At 40.4% G+C, this 21,216-nt stretch overlaps 1 protein-coding gene across 1 annotated transcript in view; it reads right to left on the bottom strand.

Annotated features, from left to right (window-relative positions):
• Positions 1-6,033: 6,033 nt before the first annotated feature.
• The window catches only part of ABCG1 (ATP binding cassette subfamily G member 1), a 62,894-nt gene continuing 47,711 nt past the window's right edge, over positions 6,034-21,216 (bottom strand). Inside the window, exons 6-15 of the mRNA XM_075519154.1 lie at positions 19,080-19,225; positions 18,253-18,376; positions 17,074-17,188; positions 16,232-16,380; positions 15,947-16,048; positions 13,343-13,511; positions 12,474-12,574; positions 11,844-12,002; positions 10,319-10,437; positions 6,034-8,916 (exon numbers count right to left, since the gene is read on the bottom strand). Coding sequence (XP_075375269.1) covers positions 8,688-8,916; positions 10,319-10,437; positions 11,844-12,002; positions 12,474-12,574; positions 13,343-13,511; positions 15,947-16,048; positions 16,232-16,380; positions 17,074-17,188; positions 18,253-18,376; positions 19,080-19,225 — 1,413 coding nt within the window. The 3' untranslated portion in view covers positions 6,034-8,687. The remainder of the gene's footprint in view (positions 8,917-10,318; positions 10,438-11,843; positions 12,003-12,473; positions 12,575-13,342; positions 13,512-15,946; positions 16,049-16,231; positions 16,381-17,073; positions 17,189-18,252; positions 18,377-19,079; positions 19,226-21,216) is intronic.

The following is a 21,216-nucleotide window of genomic DNA, read 5'->3' as shown; positions in this document are numbered from 1 at the left end:
GGAATTACCTGAAACCACCACAATGTACATCTGAAACAGGCAATTCGATGTCCTTGCTGGCTGCCAGAACCTAGGAGTAGGCAGTGAAAATGTATCACTACCAACACACCTGCCACTTCCCTTTGAGAGAGAACAGGGACAAAGGCATCTGTCTGAAAATAATAACACTTTATTTGATTTTTTTTTTGGTTACATTATCATAAATGTTCTCTATTCTCAGAAAACAAAGCCCTAGTTTGGAAAATAATGCACATCATACAAATCTCTTCTTACGGGTATTAAGTATACAGAAATATACAAAGATTTCTCTATTATTGTAATATATCATCAGAATGCCCCACATCCCACACTTTTACTCAGGTCCACTGTACCAGTAAGCGTAAACTACAAAGGTAACAAGCAACCTGAAAAAGACATGGTTTATATAATATAATTATATATATGTATATATATATATCTACAACAGTGCAAATATATCACAGCGTGCAGGCAGCAATAGTCTCTAGAGAAGCATAATAAAATTGATTCATAGTAATGCAAATGCATTACAGAAACAAGAGACAACAATGACATATTAGATATACAGAATATGCACACTTTAGCACGCTGATTTAAAATGATACCTTGCATTGACTCTTGCTTTAAAAACAAAAGAACAAATGTTAAATAATTCAGTAACAGATTCAAGGGCAGTATCTCACAATAAGGTCAACTGACTCAGATAAGGTATTTCACAAATCTTTACTGACACAGGTAAAGGCGTGGCTACACTGCAGGACTTGTCTGTCTTCTTTTTAGATATATCAGTGTAATCTTTTCCTTAAATATCATTTATTTTTATGGTAATTTAAGAGCATTTTTTCCATATTTTTTTAAATTGCTTAACAACTAATTCACATTTGTAAAGGTTAGTACAATTATCATTGAGGCCAGGAAAGCTGGTTTTTGGAATAGAAAGGAGTTTGTAGAATGATTACCCTAAATGGGCTACTAAAATAAGCTACAGTGGAGTCAGAAAAAAAGACATCACAGATGCCACTGAAGTAAAAAACCCCGTCAACCTTAAAAGTAAAGACTTCCATGTTCCCTTGAAATCTGCTTAAAAAGACATTTTAGATTTTTTTCTTCTTGAAAGAGTAAAGCACACCCATAGATCCAGCACATTAGGTATTCAGTAGCTCAAAGAAGTCTAAAAGTCATCCCTCCACCTCTAGCTACCTCTCACTGTTCCCAAGCAGCTAATTTTTACACCCCATGTGGACAGCAACCACGAATATCTAGCCATAAGCACACAAGCAACTGGTAAGCATGGGCTGAGCTGCATGGAGGCCCCCAGAAAGAAAATGGGTCGACAAAATCTTGATGAATCTTGAAGGCATAAACAATGCAGAGAATGCAGGCTGGCAGGCTGAGCCATAGGGATTTCTTCTGCCAAAGGATATGTATTTTGACTGGTCACCCTTTGTTTTACAGTGCTGGCAATGGTTCTCAACAGAAATCTAAATCTCTTAAAGGAAGGTTCTACAGTTGACAACTGCATAAAGTTATGGTTCGTTGTAAGATTTCAAAATAATAACAACACAGAAGTTAGATTTCATGCTCTACAGTACCATTACTCCTTCACAAACTCTACGTGAAATGTGTACAGAAACAGAAATACGCTAACATATGCACAGAATTAAAAGGAAACTCGTCATACTTGCAGGCTCAACCTGCAACTTTTGGACACGTAATATGCAGGATGATATCCAGGGTTATAAAAGCCACTCAGTGGGATACATTACAACAATCTATATATTATGAAAACAGGTATTTGAGAACAGGACAGTAGAAGTTGATCCCTGAAAATGCTACTGCCCCTGTCCACGAACAGCAGAGCTCATGATTAATTTCAGTGACACTCGGCACTTAATTTATGCACGCACTAGTGCTGTGCGGCAGGATTAATAGGACGGGTGTCACGGGCACAGCAATGATCAGCCTGTCACAAACTGCTACAGAGGACATGACACGGTGTCATTTTCTGCCTACTTCTAGTTCCCAATGGCTTTTCAAAATGCCTTTTGTTATTATCATACTTTATGAATGGCTTTCCATACAGAACTAAAGGAAAGAAATTCCTGAGCAATTGCACCCCAGCGGGCTGTTCTGGTAGGAAAATGGATATACACAAGAAGATCATTTTCTCAAAGAAAAAAGAACAACATGTGGGACAGTATCTCTGCAGCTACCACTGAGATCCCCTCTGCAGAAATACAGACCGATTATCTATCACAGTCAACCTGCTCTGGAGGAGCCTAAGGCTAGCTACTGCCAAAACCAACCTCAATGTTTTCTAATAGTCTTGCTTTTGGCAGGGATCTTTGCTGCCTTGTGTGAATGTTAAAGGGAACAACAATCCTGATACTCAGGGCAAAGCCCAGACCTTTTCCAACTTACAGTAGGGCTACAGAAACAAGATAACTTAAAACACCACACCTACTTCTTAAGTGTGCTATGGTACCCACAATGCAAGACCAGTTTTAACAAGTTTCCATTTTAGCAAGGAATTGCTTGAACTTTCAGCTCCAAAGGTCTGAGCTCCAAAGGTCTAAGTGCCAAAGTTTTAAGCTCTAAAGTTTCAATGCACAGGGGCTCGTCTCCTCTAACGTTATGTGTTCAGAGCAGGTAGGCAGACTACCTAAGGTACCTTCCTTGGCTCCCTCAATCCTCAGTGCAAGTTACGTACCTTTCTGAGGGTAAACCATACTTTTTTGTCACGTTACCTAATTCCAAATCTTCTGCCAGTACCCAAAACACAGGCCTAGGAAAGATCACAAAGGAGATGCTACGTTCAGTGTGAAGAATTGTTTCTGTAGCTGCCTGTCTAGTCCCCATTAACTAGAGAAGGAGCTTGGGAAACCAGAAGAAATGCATAAACTACAGCTCACTAAGTCCAGGAAGCTGAATTACAATGCTAACATTTCAATTTATCCACTTCAGGGCTGTTGCAAAAACTGGAACCACATTGGCAAAACGAGGATCCAGTCGTGCTCCAGCTGACGTTGCCCTGAAGCCCCCTGGGAACAGGCGTGACTACAAATGTGGCAACTGCTATAATAAGACTCACCGTATGGGCCAGAATTCAAGTCACTAGGAAAAATACCTACCTCAGGGAACCAGGGAAGTACCTTGGGTCCATTTGTCCTGGAGATGGCTGTTTCCTTCCTTTTATTACAGAGAAAAGTAGATGATTAACTTAGACTGAGCCTCTTGTTTTTAGACAGCTGTGCTTCTGTGAGATAAACCATGTCCAAAACCAATATCCAGTTGATGAAAATGAAAAAGAATTGAATTTCACTGGCCAAATCACTGCATCCATAGTTAAAAGCAGCATGCATGTAATTTCCTCTTACTCCACACCTGGCTCCTAACAAGTAGGCCACTGCTGCGGCTGGCCACCTGTACCCTGAGCCCTACCCATGCATTCAGAAGGAAGCTCTGCCTTGCTGCTACTCCTGCAGCTGATGTCCTTTTCAACCGTGTTCATACTACCTCACAAAGCTTGGCCCAAAACAAACACAGGTCAAGAGAAGTGTTCTGTTTGGGAAAGCATTTGAGCTTGTGCTTACATCCCACTCAACCCAAGACAGCTGATGCACTTCAAAATCCTCCATGAATGAGGATACACCAGAGCAGAGCCAGTGCCAGACTGGGACAGAAAATGTTGTGCTCAACCCCTGTGAAGAAGACTCCAAGCCAGCTTCTGCTGCACTAAGATTAAGGAGCATCAGAGCAGATCCCACAGGTATCAAAAACTCCACACAGAACTAACTTGGCCCCAGTGAAGGAGCTGATAACCAGCCCTGCAGTGCTGGGGGGCTCTCCTGCATTATGCAGGACAAACATGCGTGACCCTCTGTCCCACACAGCCATCAAATGAGACTGGACCTGAAGCTCAGTGAGCAAAGGCAACGTGGAAGAAGGTGCATCAGGCTGCAGAAAGAGGTATGCATGCCATTTGCACCCTCCTCACACACGTTTTCTGAGGAGCTCTGTTTGCAAACATCATCATTGCACCTCAAGTCTCTCCCTCTGCCCTTTGTTATCATTGCAGAACATGATCATCACAGAGCAGAAGACAAAATAATAAAATCATATTCCAATAAAAGTTAACACTGAAAAATAATTAAGATCCCTTCCTGCTTAGTTTGGAAAGTAAAAATAAATGCTGACATTGTTCAAATGTAAAGCAGTCCTGGATTGGCATTTCTAGTACAGAAAGAAAAAACATAGAAAGTTCATTTTTCCTTACCAAAACTATCCAGGTAACAAAAGCAATTATGCAAAGCAACAGTAAATACACAGAGAAATATGCATTCATCTCCATGCTTGATTTTCATTCTCTTCTCCTCAAAAAAAGTGTTTTATGATTTGAAGAGATTAATTCAAGATCACTGTAAAGCTGTAACCTCCTACAGAATAACCCAAAGCAAACGGATTTTTCAGTATAGTCTCTGCGTCTGTTTAGACAGCCAACACCTCAGTCTTCCTGTGCAATACAGCCATCACCCAGCAAAGCACTTAAGCCTGGACTTTATTTTAAAGACATTAGTTGTTCCACCTGAGGCATGCAGATGTGAGAAGTTATTAAGATATTTAAGCCCTTTGTTGGAACAGGGCTTCAAAGGATCCCATTAGAGTCAAAACCACCCACCCAATGTTGTGTAAATAGGACAGATAGGACCTCCTCTGTGAGGATCACTGGGGTGGTACAGGTCAGTATGTACCACACTGCTTTCTAGAAACAGATGTTTAACGAAACACTCATTTCTGTTGACAACATAGACTTTGACACCAAAGAGTAGATCGAAATGCCAGTCATCAGATACATCCAGTACTCGGACTCAAGTGTTCATTATCTCCCACTTACATAACCAGCTCTCCCTATTATGTGTATGTATATTCCTCTCCTTCAATGAACAAAAGATACCTTGGGCTCCAAATATTAAGCAGTGGACAGGATTTCAGCACCAGGTATTCTTCTATTACTCACTTTGATCCATAAAGATGAAATTTTCTCAATTTCTTATGTGAGTAGAAACTGCTTTCCAAATCTTTTATTTAATTATAAATAATAATGTTTTAAGTTATTTTTAAAAATTTTCAGGGTTTTTCAGATTATATGGATTCAGATTATATGGAAGTTTCCGCAAAGAAAAACAACAAAAAATGTTTGAAGCACATAAAGTCTTAACTGATGCACACAGTAACCAAAGCAACATGCACAAAACAAGTCCAAATAAAACAAGGAGGCCAACAGAACACTAAAGTCTTCCTGCAATCCCAACAGAAATCATACATTCATTCTTCAAGAGATCTTTAAAAAACCTTTAGCCTCTTACCAACTTTTAGCCAGATTGTGACTGTAATAATGGCACTGATTTCAAGCAGTTTACGGCTATTTATATATGGCTATATAAACTGAGGATCTGAAGTCTTTAGAATCTTGCTGGCCTCATTATTCTTCTGCATGAGGCCTCCAGAGCTTCACAATGTGCTTGCTTAACACTACAGCACATGCATGCTCAGTCCATTAAGCTGGGAATGCATTTTATACCAGCCTGTTAGAATTTATTTCCACATAAATAGAAAAAAGCTAAGTTGAGACTATGTTAAAAATCTTTGCAGTATATGAAAACATAATTGGGATGGACTTTAAATACTTCTGTCGCACAGCAGTGGCAAAAGATATCATTAGTTAATTTTAGAGCTAAGGAGGGAAAGAATGATTCTCTCATTTATGTGTAGCACTGAGTTTCAACAGAATTAATTTATTTCTTTACTGGGATACTACAATCTGAAAGTGTTCCTTAGAATAGTAACTTTCAGCTAAATGCTGCCAGCAGATGGCTGGGAAAAAGCATATCTGACAAAAAAAGGAGTGACAAAAAATATTCCAGAGCATGCATTTTCTTAGGAACACCCGTGGAGGACAAGACTTTTGGCTACCGCAATACAATACAAAGTTACAGTACAGGAGGCCATGTCTACGAACAGAGGAATAGGCACAGATAACAAGACAGTATCCAAGGAACTCATACTGCTAAACTGGTCTAGATGGGAGAAGACAGCATTGTCATCACGTAAGTTAACAGTGTTGAAATGTCAGCAAAGTTACTTCATTTGGTAAATTGCAAATGATTTTCAATGTGGTATTTGGTAAATGGTGTTGGTAAACACAAAACATGAACCCTGAAGGTATTTAATGCCATGGATGTCACACACTTTCATACTCAGCTAGCCTACAGCTGGACCAGCAGTGTGCAACAAGAGTAATTTGGCAAAGGTAGTCTTTTGTCTGCTTGCAAAAAGCATTTGAACTGCCTGTAATATTCACAAATATTTTGAGAGTCTTGAAATAATCAAGGCACGTTGTGCCAAGGGATTTCAGCTTGTGACTTATTTAAAATCTGTTCACAGTTATGAGTATTATTTAGAATAGCCAAAATTCTTAATTTCTCATATCTGACAGCCATATAGGCCCATACATGCTTGTGATTATGCCTGGAGAAGCTGCAGAGCTGTATAAAAGCTCTACTGGCTCCAGGACATTTTGTGAAAAAACAGCAACAAAACTAGGCAAAGAGGTTGTGTAAGGATTTTTTTTTTTCTTCTACAGTAAAGATTGACCTTGCTTTCACAGGTCAATCTTATTTTCAGGGAAAGTTCAGCTAACCTTCCTAAAACATGTGACTTGACTTAAAATATTCCAGAACACAGTCTTAACTCAAGCATCCTGAGTTTAACAGATACACATGGTCTATGTCTGTATTGGTAAATTAAACAGAGCCTGGGCCTGGGCCAGGAAAACTGGGAAACAGTTCTCTTCAGTGCTAAATGGCAGACCTGCAGCCCAGCACAGCCAGAGCTTTTCCAGACAATGTTTGGGCTCTGTTTAGAAGTTAGTACAGTACAGGGACCATTCCTATTAGCCCCAGTTGTCTGAGGACTAACAGAGCTGGCCCTGGCACTATTCCGTTTACTAGTATAGACATAGCCATGGAGTCCTCAAAAAGTCTGTGAATTGAGACTGCTGGTGACCAGCAGGTGCGCAAGGTCTCTCTTCATCTACTCTACTGTCATGAGCTGCTGAGCTCCTGAATGGTTTGCTGACATCTAGCTGCTTCCAATCTACAAGACTTCAGCATCTTGATAGGAATAATGCATTTATAGAATTCATAGGTCTGACTCGAAGGTCTGCAACACTAAGGTAAACACACAGTAATGGCAGAAGGTAGTGGAATTTGCACAGAAGTTCACCAAGGTGTCCAACACGAGTATGGGCCCCACAATTTCATTTTGGGTTGAAAATCCAAACCCATGACAATCAGTGACAAAATTCACATCAACTTGGAACCAGAATTCCCCCTGCCAAGTTTACAAAGGTGAGATATTAAAAACAAATGCATGCTTCTTTTAATGGTTTCATTGGTGTTTAGATCAATTTGCTATTAACTCCCATGTCACGCATGAGGACTTCGGGATGAGAACAAAACTGCTTTGCATAATTAGACCTGCAGTATTACAAGGTCATTTGCATATTTTGAGGAGAGTCCTACACATAGTGTGTTGCAGATATAATGAACACTGCCATATTAGGCAGTCACAAGTGTTTTAACACAATACCCCAAGGTCTGAGCTGTGGATAGCTCTTGCGCTCCATCAGGCTTTAACAACTGCTCAGGCTTTAGGGATAGATTCTGCTTTCACAATTTAAGAAAAAATGAGCCTTGGAGTGCTTTGATTTTTTCATTTGCAGGAGGTAGATCAAACAGATAATGAGCAGAGTTAGTATTTTAAATATCACAAATATTGAGGATTTGAAAGACACTGCAAAAGAACATTTTTTCAATCAATCAGCAACAGCTTGAACATGTCTGACTGCCTGTGCTATCTATTGTTGATTCTAAATATGGACCACAGGTTGAGTGCAGACTCAGAATCTGCTTTTTCCTTCTATCATTACAATTTTCAGATATGAGACCAGCTCAGCAAGTAAAGCACCAGAATTCTAAATTTAGAGAGAAACAAAAATAATGACTTCAATCACTTAAGGTTTGTTTTAAAAAAGTATCCATATTAAAAAGATCTCTTTACCTTATTAATTAATACATTTACAGACTTTTGGCCAGAAGGGGTAATTCTGTGGAAAAGAATTGCAAAATAATACATAGAAAACTGCAAAGATGAAACTCTGAATTTAAAAAGATGAGAGAATCCTATTTTCTTTGCATTCCTCATTTTGCATCTCATTACCTTGTCACCTATAGATGACATTATACTATTCTGGCTACCAGGACTAGTATTACCTTATCACGAAACTGTTTTTCATAAGGAAAGTTCCTGCAGCCAGGTTTTTTATTACAGTTACATTGCCTCAGTATTGATATTCTCTGGTGTAAAATTCCCTTCTATTTCTTCTTCCTAGTTAAAGCTAGAAAGTGTAATGAAAACATGACCCAACCCAGCTGGACTGATTGGCTTAACACTATATGTCCACTATCCCATTGTGGTTCTCTATGGGCTAGGTCATAACAGCATCTAGCTGGGCACTGGAGACTGGCCTGCCACAGTGAGACAATGTCAAGTGCCCTCTACAGCATGTCTAAAGATCTTCTTACTGCATCATTTTAGCTGTTTTTTCTTTACCTCTCTGCTCGGATTTTGTATCTGAGAACAAAATAGGCAATCAGGCGCAGAGAGAAGAAGAAAATTCCAAGAACAATGAAGTCCAGGTAAAGTTTGGCATTTTCTACATCCAGTTCTCTCAGAATGGCCTCTGATTTTTGAAAATGGCAAGTATCATCTTTGTCACAATGCAGATCTTCTCGATCCAGTCCATAGATGGAGAGAATAACTCCTTCAAACCCATATCTGGAAAGAAGAAGGATGGATTACATGGAAAAGTCCTGATGATCTGTTTAGAAGTACTCCACCAGCAATACAATCCCTATGAGAGCTCAGCTGGAAACACCGAGGGGTTCAATATCGTTCTGACACATGTGTCTCGGGGCAAGTTCTATCCTTGTTACAATCAAGCAAATGACATGTCACTGGCATTTTACATAGATTGAACAAAGACAGAAGCTTTGCCTTTAACTGCTTCCAGTTAGTGTATAGTGCAATTTCTCCAAAGAAAAATGTTGAAGTACAAAGCAGACTAATTTCATATGCAGAAATTCCCCTTTTAAAAGTGACATCATTAATTACATTTTTTGAAACTAAGCAACGGGGATACAGTTATGATTTGAAGTCAGAAATATATTAAAACTGGCATAAATCTAGAACATCTCTTTCCTTCCATGTGCTATAGTTTCACTGACAACGCACAGTTTCCATGTCTCCCCTGGCACCGGGTGCAATTAGGATTTGACTTTGTGAGCAGATACACCATCATGGATCCCATGTGTACAATAGCACCCTCCACCTTCAGGAGACCCTACGTGGGCTAGACAACAGCTTACGGCCTCATCTTGAATTCTAGCTACTAACTCAGGGGGTGTGGTCTCTTAATCTTTGATAGGTCTCTGTGTAAGACCTCACTTGCCAAATGAGAGGATATTTTAGCTTGGATTTCCTCAGCAATAGTGCAGCTTGGGCAGGGTGGGGAAAAGGGGGATGGGAAAATTCACTTGACTTAATTTCAGCTATAAACATTTAAGTGTCTAGTCTAAACTATCCCTCCATGCTAGCCTCCAGAGGTTTCCTGATGGCAATCATCCCATCTTAAGATAGCTGTCTCAGACAGTGAGAGTGACAGACATAGATAGGATATAAGGTGTCTGTGGGTCTTAAAACACTAGTTTAGATTAGAGATGACACAAATCCCATGCCTCTTGTGGCAGTGCTACTGCAAAACTTAAAAACAGGTCTTTATGCAACAAGTCTACCTAGGATACAGCAGTCATTTATACAACATTTTCTTCCAAAATGAGGTGCTGGCATCAATTTCTCAGTTGGGCATACTGTCCCTATTATTTCAGAAATCCACTATTGCAAAATCCAGGAAGATCTGCATGCTGTGTAATCCCACTGAATTCAAGGGGACTGACACGGACTTGTGGCCGATAATCTGTACTGAATGTTCCTATTTATTTCACATCATATACAACATAAAATGCCGTCAGATAACGTGGTGTACATCATATGTACGTTTATAATCTAAAAGAATGTGCTGTGAACATAGGCTCTTTGGCACCCAAAATAACCAACTGAACAAGCATGGGCAAACAAACAGCATTTCCAGATGGGAGGTTAATGGCCTCCCTAGCAGTACCTGACATAGGAAATGTAGGACATCCACTGGAGGTATGTTGGGATGGTATCAAAACTGACAAAAAACCCAGAGAACAGAAGCACCGGGATGGCAGTAACTGGGCCCACAAAAGTGGCTACCTGTGAAAAGAAGGAAGAGACAGTCTCTGGTCAGACAGCCAGAGAAAAAAATAAAAATTAACTTGCTCTTTCATCTGATGTCCTGACTTCCAGTGAGGAAACCAGCCTTTAAAAGAGCACTCTTTCCTTATGGCAAATCCTCTGTTCTGTGCCAAACCCAAACAGGCAGTGGAAACTTACTCTTTAGGCAGTGGGGAGCGATGCCATTCAAGTCCTCCTCATAATACTACTCCCCAGAATTATCACCATCCCAAACACTAGGAAATTACTCATTTTTTTGGATGAGATTTCTTGTGAGGGGGAGGTTAGATGCTGTTAGTGGAGGAAAAGGGGTCCCTCTCCTCTTCCTAAACCCCTCTACTAGCTGACAACACTGCTGTGCTGGGATCTGTCCTTTGAAGAACTTGAACCCACCAAGAAGTTTACAGAGCAAGATGGGCACTGTGATTCCCTTGCTTCTCAGGGTATGAGACCCCTCTTTCTAAATATTATTCTTTCTCACTCACTCCCCACTGAGGACACACAGACCTTCCTCCTCATTAACCCCACATGAACAGTAGCTTCAACTAGTGCTAATAGCTTGTGAAGAGGATAAGGAACATCTCCAGCTGGGTGGCTTTGGTGGGGAAGACAGATCTTGACCCAGCTCCAGCCTGTCCTCTCTATATCCCCTCCAGGGCAAAGGGCCATATAGGTATCTCCGGAGAGAGCAGAAGCACAGGGATCACACAACAGGGCTATGCTGGTCTCCACAGGGTGGCACAGAGAGGGAATTAAGTCTTCTACTGCGGAAATCTTGATAGCATCAATGTATATTAATGTCAGTATCATCTGTTATCACAAGCACCACAAAACAGTTCTGCTCTGGAATGGTCACCTCAGCACATCTCCTGCCAGGATGCAGAATGAAGTTACACGGCCAGCTTCCAGTGTGATAGTCACACCAACAGCTGCTTCTCTCCCTCCCTCTACAGAAGTTTAGTTTCTGGGCAAGCCTCTTCCTACCTTGCCTCCTGCAACCTTTTTGTATGTGTATGGAAGAACCCTCTGTTGAGCTACTGATCCTCATGGCCTACCTCCACTTTGTAGATGCACAGAAATGCATCAATCCTGCAGTTTCTAGGACCTGCTCAGCCTGGGATGAATAGCAAGTGATAACCCACTCAAGCAGGGGCAGGCACAGCCCCATTCAGATGGGGAAGGACCTTCAGAGTCTCACATCCAGTGCGTGTATATTCTGTTTAAGCTGATGCTAGTGGGAAGCATCAAGTAGCTATATCAGACCAAGACAACTTTTTGCCTGTCATCTCTCAACAAATGTCTTGGGGACACAACAGCAGTCACAGTAAGCAGTCAGTGTTAGGAGACAGCAAGGTTCCTGTGAGACCACAAAACACCATCAATACCTGGAGGGATGTAGAGGCTGCACCTATGAGAAGACCCAGAGACTGAGCCACCAGGGATGTCATGGTTCCCAAGGCTGCGAAGAGGACAAATCGGAGTGCATCAGATGGCTGTGAAGTCATCCAGTACACAATGCTGCAGTAAGCCACAGGAAACATGATCTGCAAGGAGATACACTTGGAGTCAGTTCATTAAAGCCAAACATTCACTGTTACTCTGAATAAGATAAAAACATGGTGAGTTCTAGTTAATCCACAGCTTTCAGCCTTTCCATTACATGACAGGCATGGCTGAAGAGAATAAATACATCTGCCCCAGACTGTGATATCTATCTAACTACTTGGGCATTAGAAAACAGATCCCACTCACTTACAGCCCTTTTCAATTCCCCTTCTGCAAAAAAGCAAAGATGGTAATCTGTTCATTAAAAAGTATTGGTCAGGTCTCAGCTTTTGTGAAGTCCTGCTGTTTACTCTTAGGGTGCTTCTGATTTGGACCTGAAGCTTCAGCACACACATATGGACAGTTTCTCCACTATTCAAACGGATGAAATACCAGTACTGATCTTATCGGCAAGTGGACTTGCCATGAACTTAAATGGTTCTTGTTTTATTGAATAGTAGAGCATATACCTGAAAAGGAACATCAGCCATGGTTTTGGCGAGATAGTAGGCTTTCAGGCTGTACCAGTAGTTCAGATGCTCTCTGAGAAATACTCCCATCTCAAGAGGAACTACAGAGAACACAAATTACTAAGTTAGGTTGTCAGTGTGCAATATTGTTGCACATAATAACATAGTTTTTATTTATTAGATCCATATCTAATCCTGCACTGCTGCAGTCCCATAGTGGGACTAGAACTGAGGCCTTTGATAGACCAGCAATAGCTTCAATGATCTGTAATGAAATGTAAGAACTCCCTGAGAGTTGCTCACTGTTTAGACTATGTACCAGTCTACTCAGATGATCTGAAACTCCCTCAAAGAGGCTTTTTGAATTAAAAGTCGTGTCAAAACTTAAAGAACCTGGTTATTCCTTCCAGTCCAACAGGGAATCCAAAGTAACAGCTCCCAGAGGAAGCATGGAACAGTCCATACTGCAGGAGTTTGCTTCTGACACCACATGAATAAGCTGGTCTTATGCAGGAGTTGTGACTTGGAAGTCCTAGAGAAATTATTATATCCTCCCTAAGACCAACCACAAGCTCATGACACGGTTGAGACGCACTGGCACAAGGGGAAATTCCAGTCCAGGACTGTAACTGTGAACTGTCCAGGTTGAGAAACACTGGCAAAACTGGGGAGAGCAGTGCCACTGGACAAACCTCTCTCTGTTTGCCTCTACAGAGCAGTTTAGTGAGTGCAAGATTTATCCCCACACCTGTCTTAGGAGTAGAAGCACAAGTCAAACATTATCTTATATGAAACAGATACATTACAACACCCTCCCAGCTTACTGCAATCTCCTTGTCCATTGATGTAACAGTATGACCAGTACTCACAAGTAAGGACAGTTGGCATAAGCGCAGCAAACATAAGAAACAACATGGAAAAAAAGAGGAAGCCGGAGTTGCTGAGGACTTTCTTAGCTTCATTGCCAATGCCTAAGTAGAGCAAGCCGATGAGCAGTCCAATGCCAATGTGTGAGGTGATACGCAAGTGTGTCAGGACCTACAAGCATGGAAAGAGTAGTATTTCTGATCAGAAAGTCTGGGCTCAAAAACAATGGCAATATGACTGAAATCAGATATACATATTGCAGAAAAGGAGTACTTATGTCCAGAAGAGCTTATTTAGAAATGTTAATTTCCTACTGGCAAACTGGGCTTCAACTAAGGAAAACTTACTGTCATGAGCTTCTCAGTGTCAATCAGACACATGGCTATTACAGTACAGAAAACTTCTTCCTATAAACACAGGCAGAAACTGCAAATGCTGCAACCTAAAATCTTACTGTCTGACAATGTCATGGAGCCACTGGCCCTCATTCATCAGGAGACTTTCTCTCTGACTAAAAGACAAATTTCCTAGAGCAGAAGAGAGACGGAAAAGGTATTTCAGGCTTGTATAGACCAAACTAACTTAATCAGGCATAAATTAGCCTTCTGTGCCTTCTCTGCAATACACTATTCCTACAAGAGGTATGGAAGAACAAAAGAAACAATAAAATTTGAAACAACTGCAAGCCTTTACACTTGAGCAGGAAAAAAAAAATCTTAAAAACAACACTGTTCTTCAATCTATGCATCAGAAAATAAGTTACAGTTTCCGCTTGGTGGAGACGAGGAGAGGACCATATGATCCGCAGTTAGCGCTCGCACAGCTCTGAGATATACTCTCCAAGTGTACCAGAGACAATCTGATCAGCTAGTTGAGCAACACGGAGAATATGAAGCTCTATGTATGCTTTGGATTACAAGAGCCCTCCCACATGAACATGTCAATTTATTTTTGATCAAATATTTGGTACTAGACCAGATGTGCAAACCATTCCAGATTGCAGGAAGGCAAAATTCAACAACTTAATCCTTGAATGACAAATACACTATAACGTAAAACAGCAAGGGAGAAGAACAAATTGTGGCAAAGAAATGTGCTGGCAAAACAACAAATGGGCATGATATATATGGTCTGGAAATAAGAATATGCTTCCTAACCACTAGAATTGCATGATTCTGCCATATCTTTCCAACCAGAGCAGTGGGGAAAACAGCTGACTGCTTTTACTCTGGCATTCAATATAGTGTTTCCCCTTCTGAAAGGGAAGGAATACTGTGGTTATCTCACAGCAGAGGCCTGGACAAAATGGTCTAGTAGGTTTCTTCCAGGCCTGTAGTTCTGTGTGGACTGGAAACAGTAGTGTCCTAAAGAGACAACTGCCTGGGTGGGGCAAAAGCAGTGCAGCTGCAGCATCTGGAGCTCAGTGAAGCTCAGCGTACGCTGTCACAAGGGTTACTTACTCATGCTGAGATCCACATGGCTCAACTGCTTTTGGTTTCCAAACTACCTTATCTGAATCCACCATGTGCCCACCAGTATTGATATATTGTCTGGCTTTCCCCTTTTCTAAAGACAGGTATGTCACATTAATGCATGAATATATATTAATGTATACATTCTTTCCACCCCTCATGTGAAGCACTGAAAACCTTCCAACACACAGAAAATGCAGCAGACAAACCCTCCTCAGATTTATCAAATTGCAAATTTGCCACAGAGAAAAGCACTTGGCCAACCAGCACCAATTATACAGTACACAGGTGAGTTCCTTGGACAGGTGTGCATGTAAGGTCTAGTTGAGGAAGTTCATCCCCTTAACTCATACCTGTTAATGAAGGGACAATCCTATCTAGGGGACATTTCAAAACATCAGTCAGACAATGTAAATAGTCCTATGTCTTAAATTTACAAACAACTCGGCTACTTAGAGATAAAAACTTCCTTGAGTTAAAAAAAAAGTCTCAGTGCATTTTTTTAACGCAAACTAGGCACCCAAAACATTTAATGAACATACATGAAAACTGCAGGGTTTCAGATTTTGAAGGGGGTTGTTTATTTTTAAGAAAAAAGGTGAAAGATACAGGTTTTTTCCTTGGGAATAAGGAGTTTCATTATGATACTTACTTCATCTTGATATTAAATGTATGAAAACAGAAATGTTCCCTTTTCAGAGAAGGAAAATTTTTATTTACCAATTTTCTGTTTCAGAAATAAAGACTTTCAGTATTAACCTTACATCACACTGAGATTATTATCTCTGCCACCCTGAATTTTCTGGAAAAACTAATTTTGTGACACACCTGTACAACTTCTCACTCACTTTTCAGTAGGATAAATAGCTTTATAAGGGACCTGCCAGCAGAGAGGGGATTTACGATTTATGTTTTTAGGCCAGATGCTTCTGAGTTCCTGTGAAGAAAACTGTTGTTCACAATGAAGATGCTACAGTTAATAGCAAGACTGAAAGATCAGTCTCTTTCCTTTGAAATTCTGTGATGATCTTCATGCATGGGCTGTTGGACAGGACCTTTAAGGAGATTTACACTACATCACAACCAACTGAATAGACCTTTTGGCTACAGAAGTTATTATAAAGGCAGTCTTACCGAATCCCTCATGATGGTGAGAAAAGTTCTTTTGAAGAGGATACAGAACTGGGTTAGGCAGCTGGCAGAGAAGCTGTGGCAGCCTTCTGTGGAGGAGGAATCCTGCGGAAACACATAAAAGAATAAACTTCTTTCTTTGCAGTATCTTGCTTAGTTTTCGTTCACAAAACCCCACTCTTATCAGCTGAATGAGCCCAGAAACCTCCTCCATTGACCGAGGATTTAAATTCTTTTCCTCCCCCTCCAGCCTCAATTCATGCCCATTAGTTGTGATACACAAAATACCTCTTCAGAAGGCCGGTGCCAGAGGAAGGGATTCAACTCATTCTCACCACCAACATCTCTCTTGTAGTCTGTGTCACATATCCTCTCCTGTACTGCCCTTACCAGCCGGCTGTTCTGGTCTCCATATTCACCAGATGCTACTTCCATAACTACAAAAAACAACAGGTAAGTTACTGGTTTACACTACTGACTAGTTACAAGCCTTATGATTAAATCCCCTTGATTCTGTAGCATTGACAGAAATGGGATTTTTGTCTAGAACAGGCTCTAAAATGCCACATGCAAATTCATATGTATACACACATAATTTGAATGTATCTTTCTATAAATCTTCAGAGAGTTCTCTTCATCGCAGAAGTTAAATGAACCATTTTAGAGGAAAGGCAGTGAGTATGGGATAATCTTGGTCATAAAAAATTACAAAGTCTATTTTTGTGGTCCTTACTGCTTCTTTGGAATTAAGAAACAACAATGAAAAAACCCTCAATGCTATTAGCTGTACAATAGTACAGTGGTAATGTTCAAGATAAAAAACCAGAACACTGGAGCCACTTTGAAAAGCCTCTGAGATTAATTACTATGAAACACTAAAGAATATGTTTTATCTTTCATTTCCTGGACCTGGACTTCCAGCAGAAATATTCACTAAATTTTACCACTAGATGGCACTCAAATTACTTAAAAAAAATCTGAATAATTTTATTTTGAATTTTGGTACATATATGTACACATGCACACATGTATATATGTACAAAAGTATGAAACACACCATGGTCCCCGTTACCCTGAAGGTGCTAATCAAATACAAAATAAACTAAATAAACTATTCAAATTGTCCTTACCAAAATCTGCTGGATTGTGGTAGGTTGGGCAATTCAAACCCAAATCTCTCAAGTAAGGGACTAGGTTTAATACCTTCCCACGGTAAATGCATTGACCTTGACTTAAAACATAGAGCTGGAAAACAAGGCAAAGAAAAGAAAAAGAAAAAAAAAAAAGAAGAATGTGAAATAGTATCAAAATATTTGAATCTGCTATCTGTATGATAGCAATCCATGAACCTAATGACCTCTTCTTGTCCCTGTGGGAAGACCACCTTGGGAAGATTTATCACCACTTGGAACTACCTTTGCATGGAATTACAACTAATGGAAAATTAAATGCTTAAGGTTTGAATTCTGCAAACATTCCCTCCAGGACTTAAAACATATTAACACAGAAACAGACTAATTCCAGCCTTAGACACATGCTGAAAACAGGCAAGAAACTGTAGAGCAGAGCCATCTAATTTCCATACATTATGGATATTTTGGGCTGGGAGACAAGACTGGTGAATGCAGGAATTGAAGGAGAGGTGGAACAGCACACCAATGGGAAATAGCTTGGTAATTCTTACTTTTAGCCACACTATTGACTTTAAATAAACCTCCTTGCCAGACTGCAATCTGCAAGAGCTTGTTCACCTATGGTGTATTAGATTTTATCTTAGCTCTCCTAACAAGATTAAAGTAAATTTAAACCTAACCTAAACGCGCATGGTCCACATCCTGTTGTTAGGTTGGAGAAAGGATCTCCAACTGACTTAATTTCAATTATTATTATTTCATATGAATAAACTCTTCTGAATTTACACCTGTGTAGCTAGGATGAGAATGTGTACTAGCAACATTACAGACATTGGCACTGAAGCTCTCTTGCTCTTAAATTACTCTAATTTACTTTACTGGCAGCCCTGTGCCCAGGAGCAGTGGTGAGCGAAGGCATGAAAATCACAAGTGCAATAATCATGATTTCACAAACATATCAGCCAGATGCTTTAAAAACATTACATGTAAATAATGAAAACGGGCAGAGAAGAAGAAAAAAACATAATCAAAAAGTATATTTTGCTCTTATTTATTTAATTCTATTTGATTTGGAATCATAGACTAGGATTATTCATGTTTTTACTTAAAGAGTGTAGCCTTGAAAGTATAACCTACCTAAACCACACATAAAGAGAAAGAGTTTGAGAATAATACCTGATCAAACAACTCGAACAGTTTAGCACTGGGCTGGTGAATTGTGCAGATGATGGATCTGCCACCCTGGGCTAAAGCCTTCATCAGAGAGACAACCTGAAAACATGATGCACTATCCAAGCCGCTGAATAAAAAGAAAGAAGTTTGTTATCCACAGGTCCACAGGCACTACCCAAAACTAGCACACCTATTTGCTACTTTGGTCTCTCACTATTATCCTTTTATAAATTTTCTGTGTAGCAGTTTAATTTTATCATATGCCAACCTTATGCTTGTATTTCTCCATCAGTCTTTTAATTAAGTTGGAAGCGTGCCTGAGAATGAAAAATAGAGTATTCTCAAAGCTGCCTTAAGGGACTTCTACATTTTAGGACTGCAGATTTAAATGCTCCCAACTTTAATGAATAGATACATATTCATAGCTCTCCCAGCCTCCTCCTAGACTGATCACAAAATTTGATTCTAAATATGCTACATTCATTATTAAAAGTCACACTTTAAAATGCTTATATTCAAGCTATCTTTGCTTGAAAAAGAAAACTCCAAACTCATGCCACAATCTGAAAATATTTTCCTCCCTCTCTTCCTTCCTGTTTCAGTTTGTGTCTCCCTTAAAAATTATTTATAGTCCTATGGTCCGGCAGTTACAGCAGTGACCCAAGGCACTAAGTACCCAAATCAAGTTATTTCTTGTGGCCTTATTCAGTCCTTACAGGCAACACAAGATGAGCATTTTCCAAGGACTTAAAGGTAATTAACCATTCTGCAGCACTGCTCTACTACATAAAGCAGTATTTGTCTATCTTTAATTTTTGGCCTTGAAGTACCTGGTTGGTTCATCAAAAAACATGACAGGAGGATTGTTCACCAGCTCCAAAGCAATGGCAAGACGCTTTCTCTGGCCTCCAGAAAGACTCCCAGTCCTCGTATTGGCACATGTCAGCAAACCAAGGGCTGTCAATATTTCCTTTACCTAGACGAAACACAACAATGCATCACTTAAAATTTTTTAGCACAAAAGAAAAGCCTCTTTACTGATTTTCATGGAGAATGTAAATTAGCTCATGACTTTGTTTCACCATCCATACACTGAAGCCTTTTCCCATCTAATGTAGCATTTATTAGGTTCAGTGGGGCTTAACAGTCTACCATTTACCATTTTGACCCAAATTCTACTTGTTTGTCCTACATGACCTGTCTCAGTAAGGATGCCTTGCCTGTGAAAATGGAGTGGAAATCAGTTCTTTTATAGCACCCCTTGGATATGGCACCGATATCAGAAGAGCTTTGCAGCGTGTGAGGAGTTATTACACAGTGAAACCAAGAAGCTTCTTTCAATAGAACTTCTAGGCTGTATTTACAAGGGACTGGAGAACCATATAACAAAAATCAGTGGTTTCTATAGAGCAATGACCTGCTCTTATCTCATCTGTTCTTCACAGTCTAGTCTTTAAAGTGCAGCCATTGATTTTAAGTGTTTTCGTTCTCCTCAGAACCAATTCAGTTGTCACACGTACTCTCAGATGTTTGGGATTTCCTCAAGGCACAGGCTCAGGAGGGCACAGCTTGTCCCAGGGTCTTTGGAGCAAAAGGAGAGCAATCCCAGCTGCTATGAATTTTACTGTTTCAGTGATCGTAGATCTGGCCTGGTAGCTCTATATAAGGAAAACAGCTCTTTGGCATCAGTAAAAACATGGACATAAAAATGAGTCCAAGTTACATTGCTCATGCAATTAAAAAATCTACCACTTAAAAGGTAGAAAGAAAGCCCAGACATTTAATACTTCACTGAAGTATAGTAAAATGAACCCGTTATTTTTTAAAGTAATAGTTGCTTGGATGGAGGGAGTTTTCCAGAAAGGGTGGCTAACATGGTAAAAATTGGTTAGACCAACCAGGGCCTGACCCTTCACTTGTCCTGATTTTGATTTCCAGGAGCTACCTCTCTCAGTGAGAGGGGGTGAAAAAAGAACAAAACCCACTGTCCTGGTTTCAGTTGAGAGAGAGTTAATTTTCTTTATAGTGGCTGGTATGGAGCTATGTTTTGGATCTGTGCTGAAAACAGCATTGGTAATACAGAGATGTTTTAGTTGTTGCTGCACTAGTCAAGGACTTTTCAGCTCCCCATGCTCTGCCAGGTGCAGAAGAAGCTGGGAGGGGACACAGCCAGGACAGCTGATCCAAACTGCCCAAAGGGCTATTCCATACCATATGACGTCATGCTCAGTATATAAACCTGGGGAAGAAGGAAGTGGGGGACGTTCGGAGTGATGGCGTTTGTCTTCCCAAGTAACCATTACGCGTGATGGAGCCCTGCTTTCCTGGAGATGGCTGAACACCTGCCTGCCCATGGGAAGGAGTGAATGAATTCCTTGCTTTGCTTTGCTTGCGTGCGCGGCTTTTGCTTTACCTATTAAACTGTCTTTATGTCAACCCACGAGTTTTCTCACTTTTACTCTTCTGATTCTCTCCCCCATCCCACCGGGGGGCAGTGAGCGAGCGGCTGTGTGGGGCTTAGTTGCCAGCTGGGGCTAAACCACGACACCCACTAACCCTCGTTCTCAGAGAGAAGAGCCCAACTACCTCCCTCCCTTTGTCTCTAGGAAGGATGCTGTGGGACATGGGCAGCACAAGCTAGGTCCACTAGAAACATAAACTATAGTTCACTGGAGGATTTTTCACTTGTCCCTCTTTTAAACGAGCATCTGTAATCTTGCTAACACAAGTGCATAAATTCATAACGTTTATTTTTGATAAACATTTACCTTATAATTTACAACAATAAAATGAATTATCTAGTCCAGCACAGGCCAGTAACACTAACCAGAATATGACCGCCCTTCTAATATGTGTTGAATAAATGCGTACAGCACAGGTTTTTCCTCAAAGAGCTGTTTGTAATTACAGTGACAGTGCAAACAAGTGAATTAACTTGCTTGGCCTAACTTACTAAAGTGTAAATGA

The sequence above is a fragment of the Mycteria americana genome, chromosome 1 (assembly GCF_035582795.1).
Source record: "Mycteria americana isolate JAX WOST 10 ecotype Jacksonville Zoo and Gardens chromosome 1, USCA_MyAme_1.0, whole genome shotgun sequence".
Classification (NCBI taxonomy): Eukaryota; Metazoa; Chordata; class Aves; order Ciconiiformes; family Ciconiidae; genus Mycteria; species Mycteria americana.
Note: the sequence above shows the minus strand (reverse complement) of the source record. Positions and strands in the feature narration are given on the sequence as shown.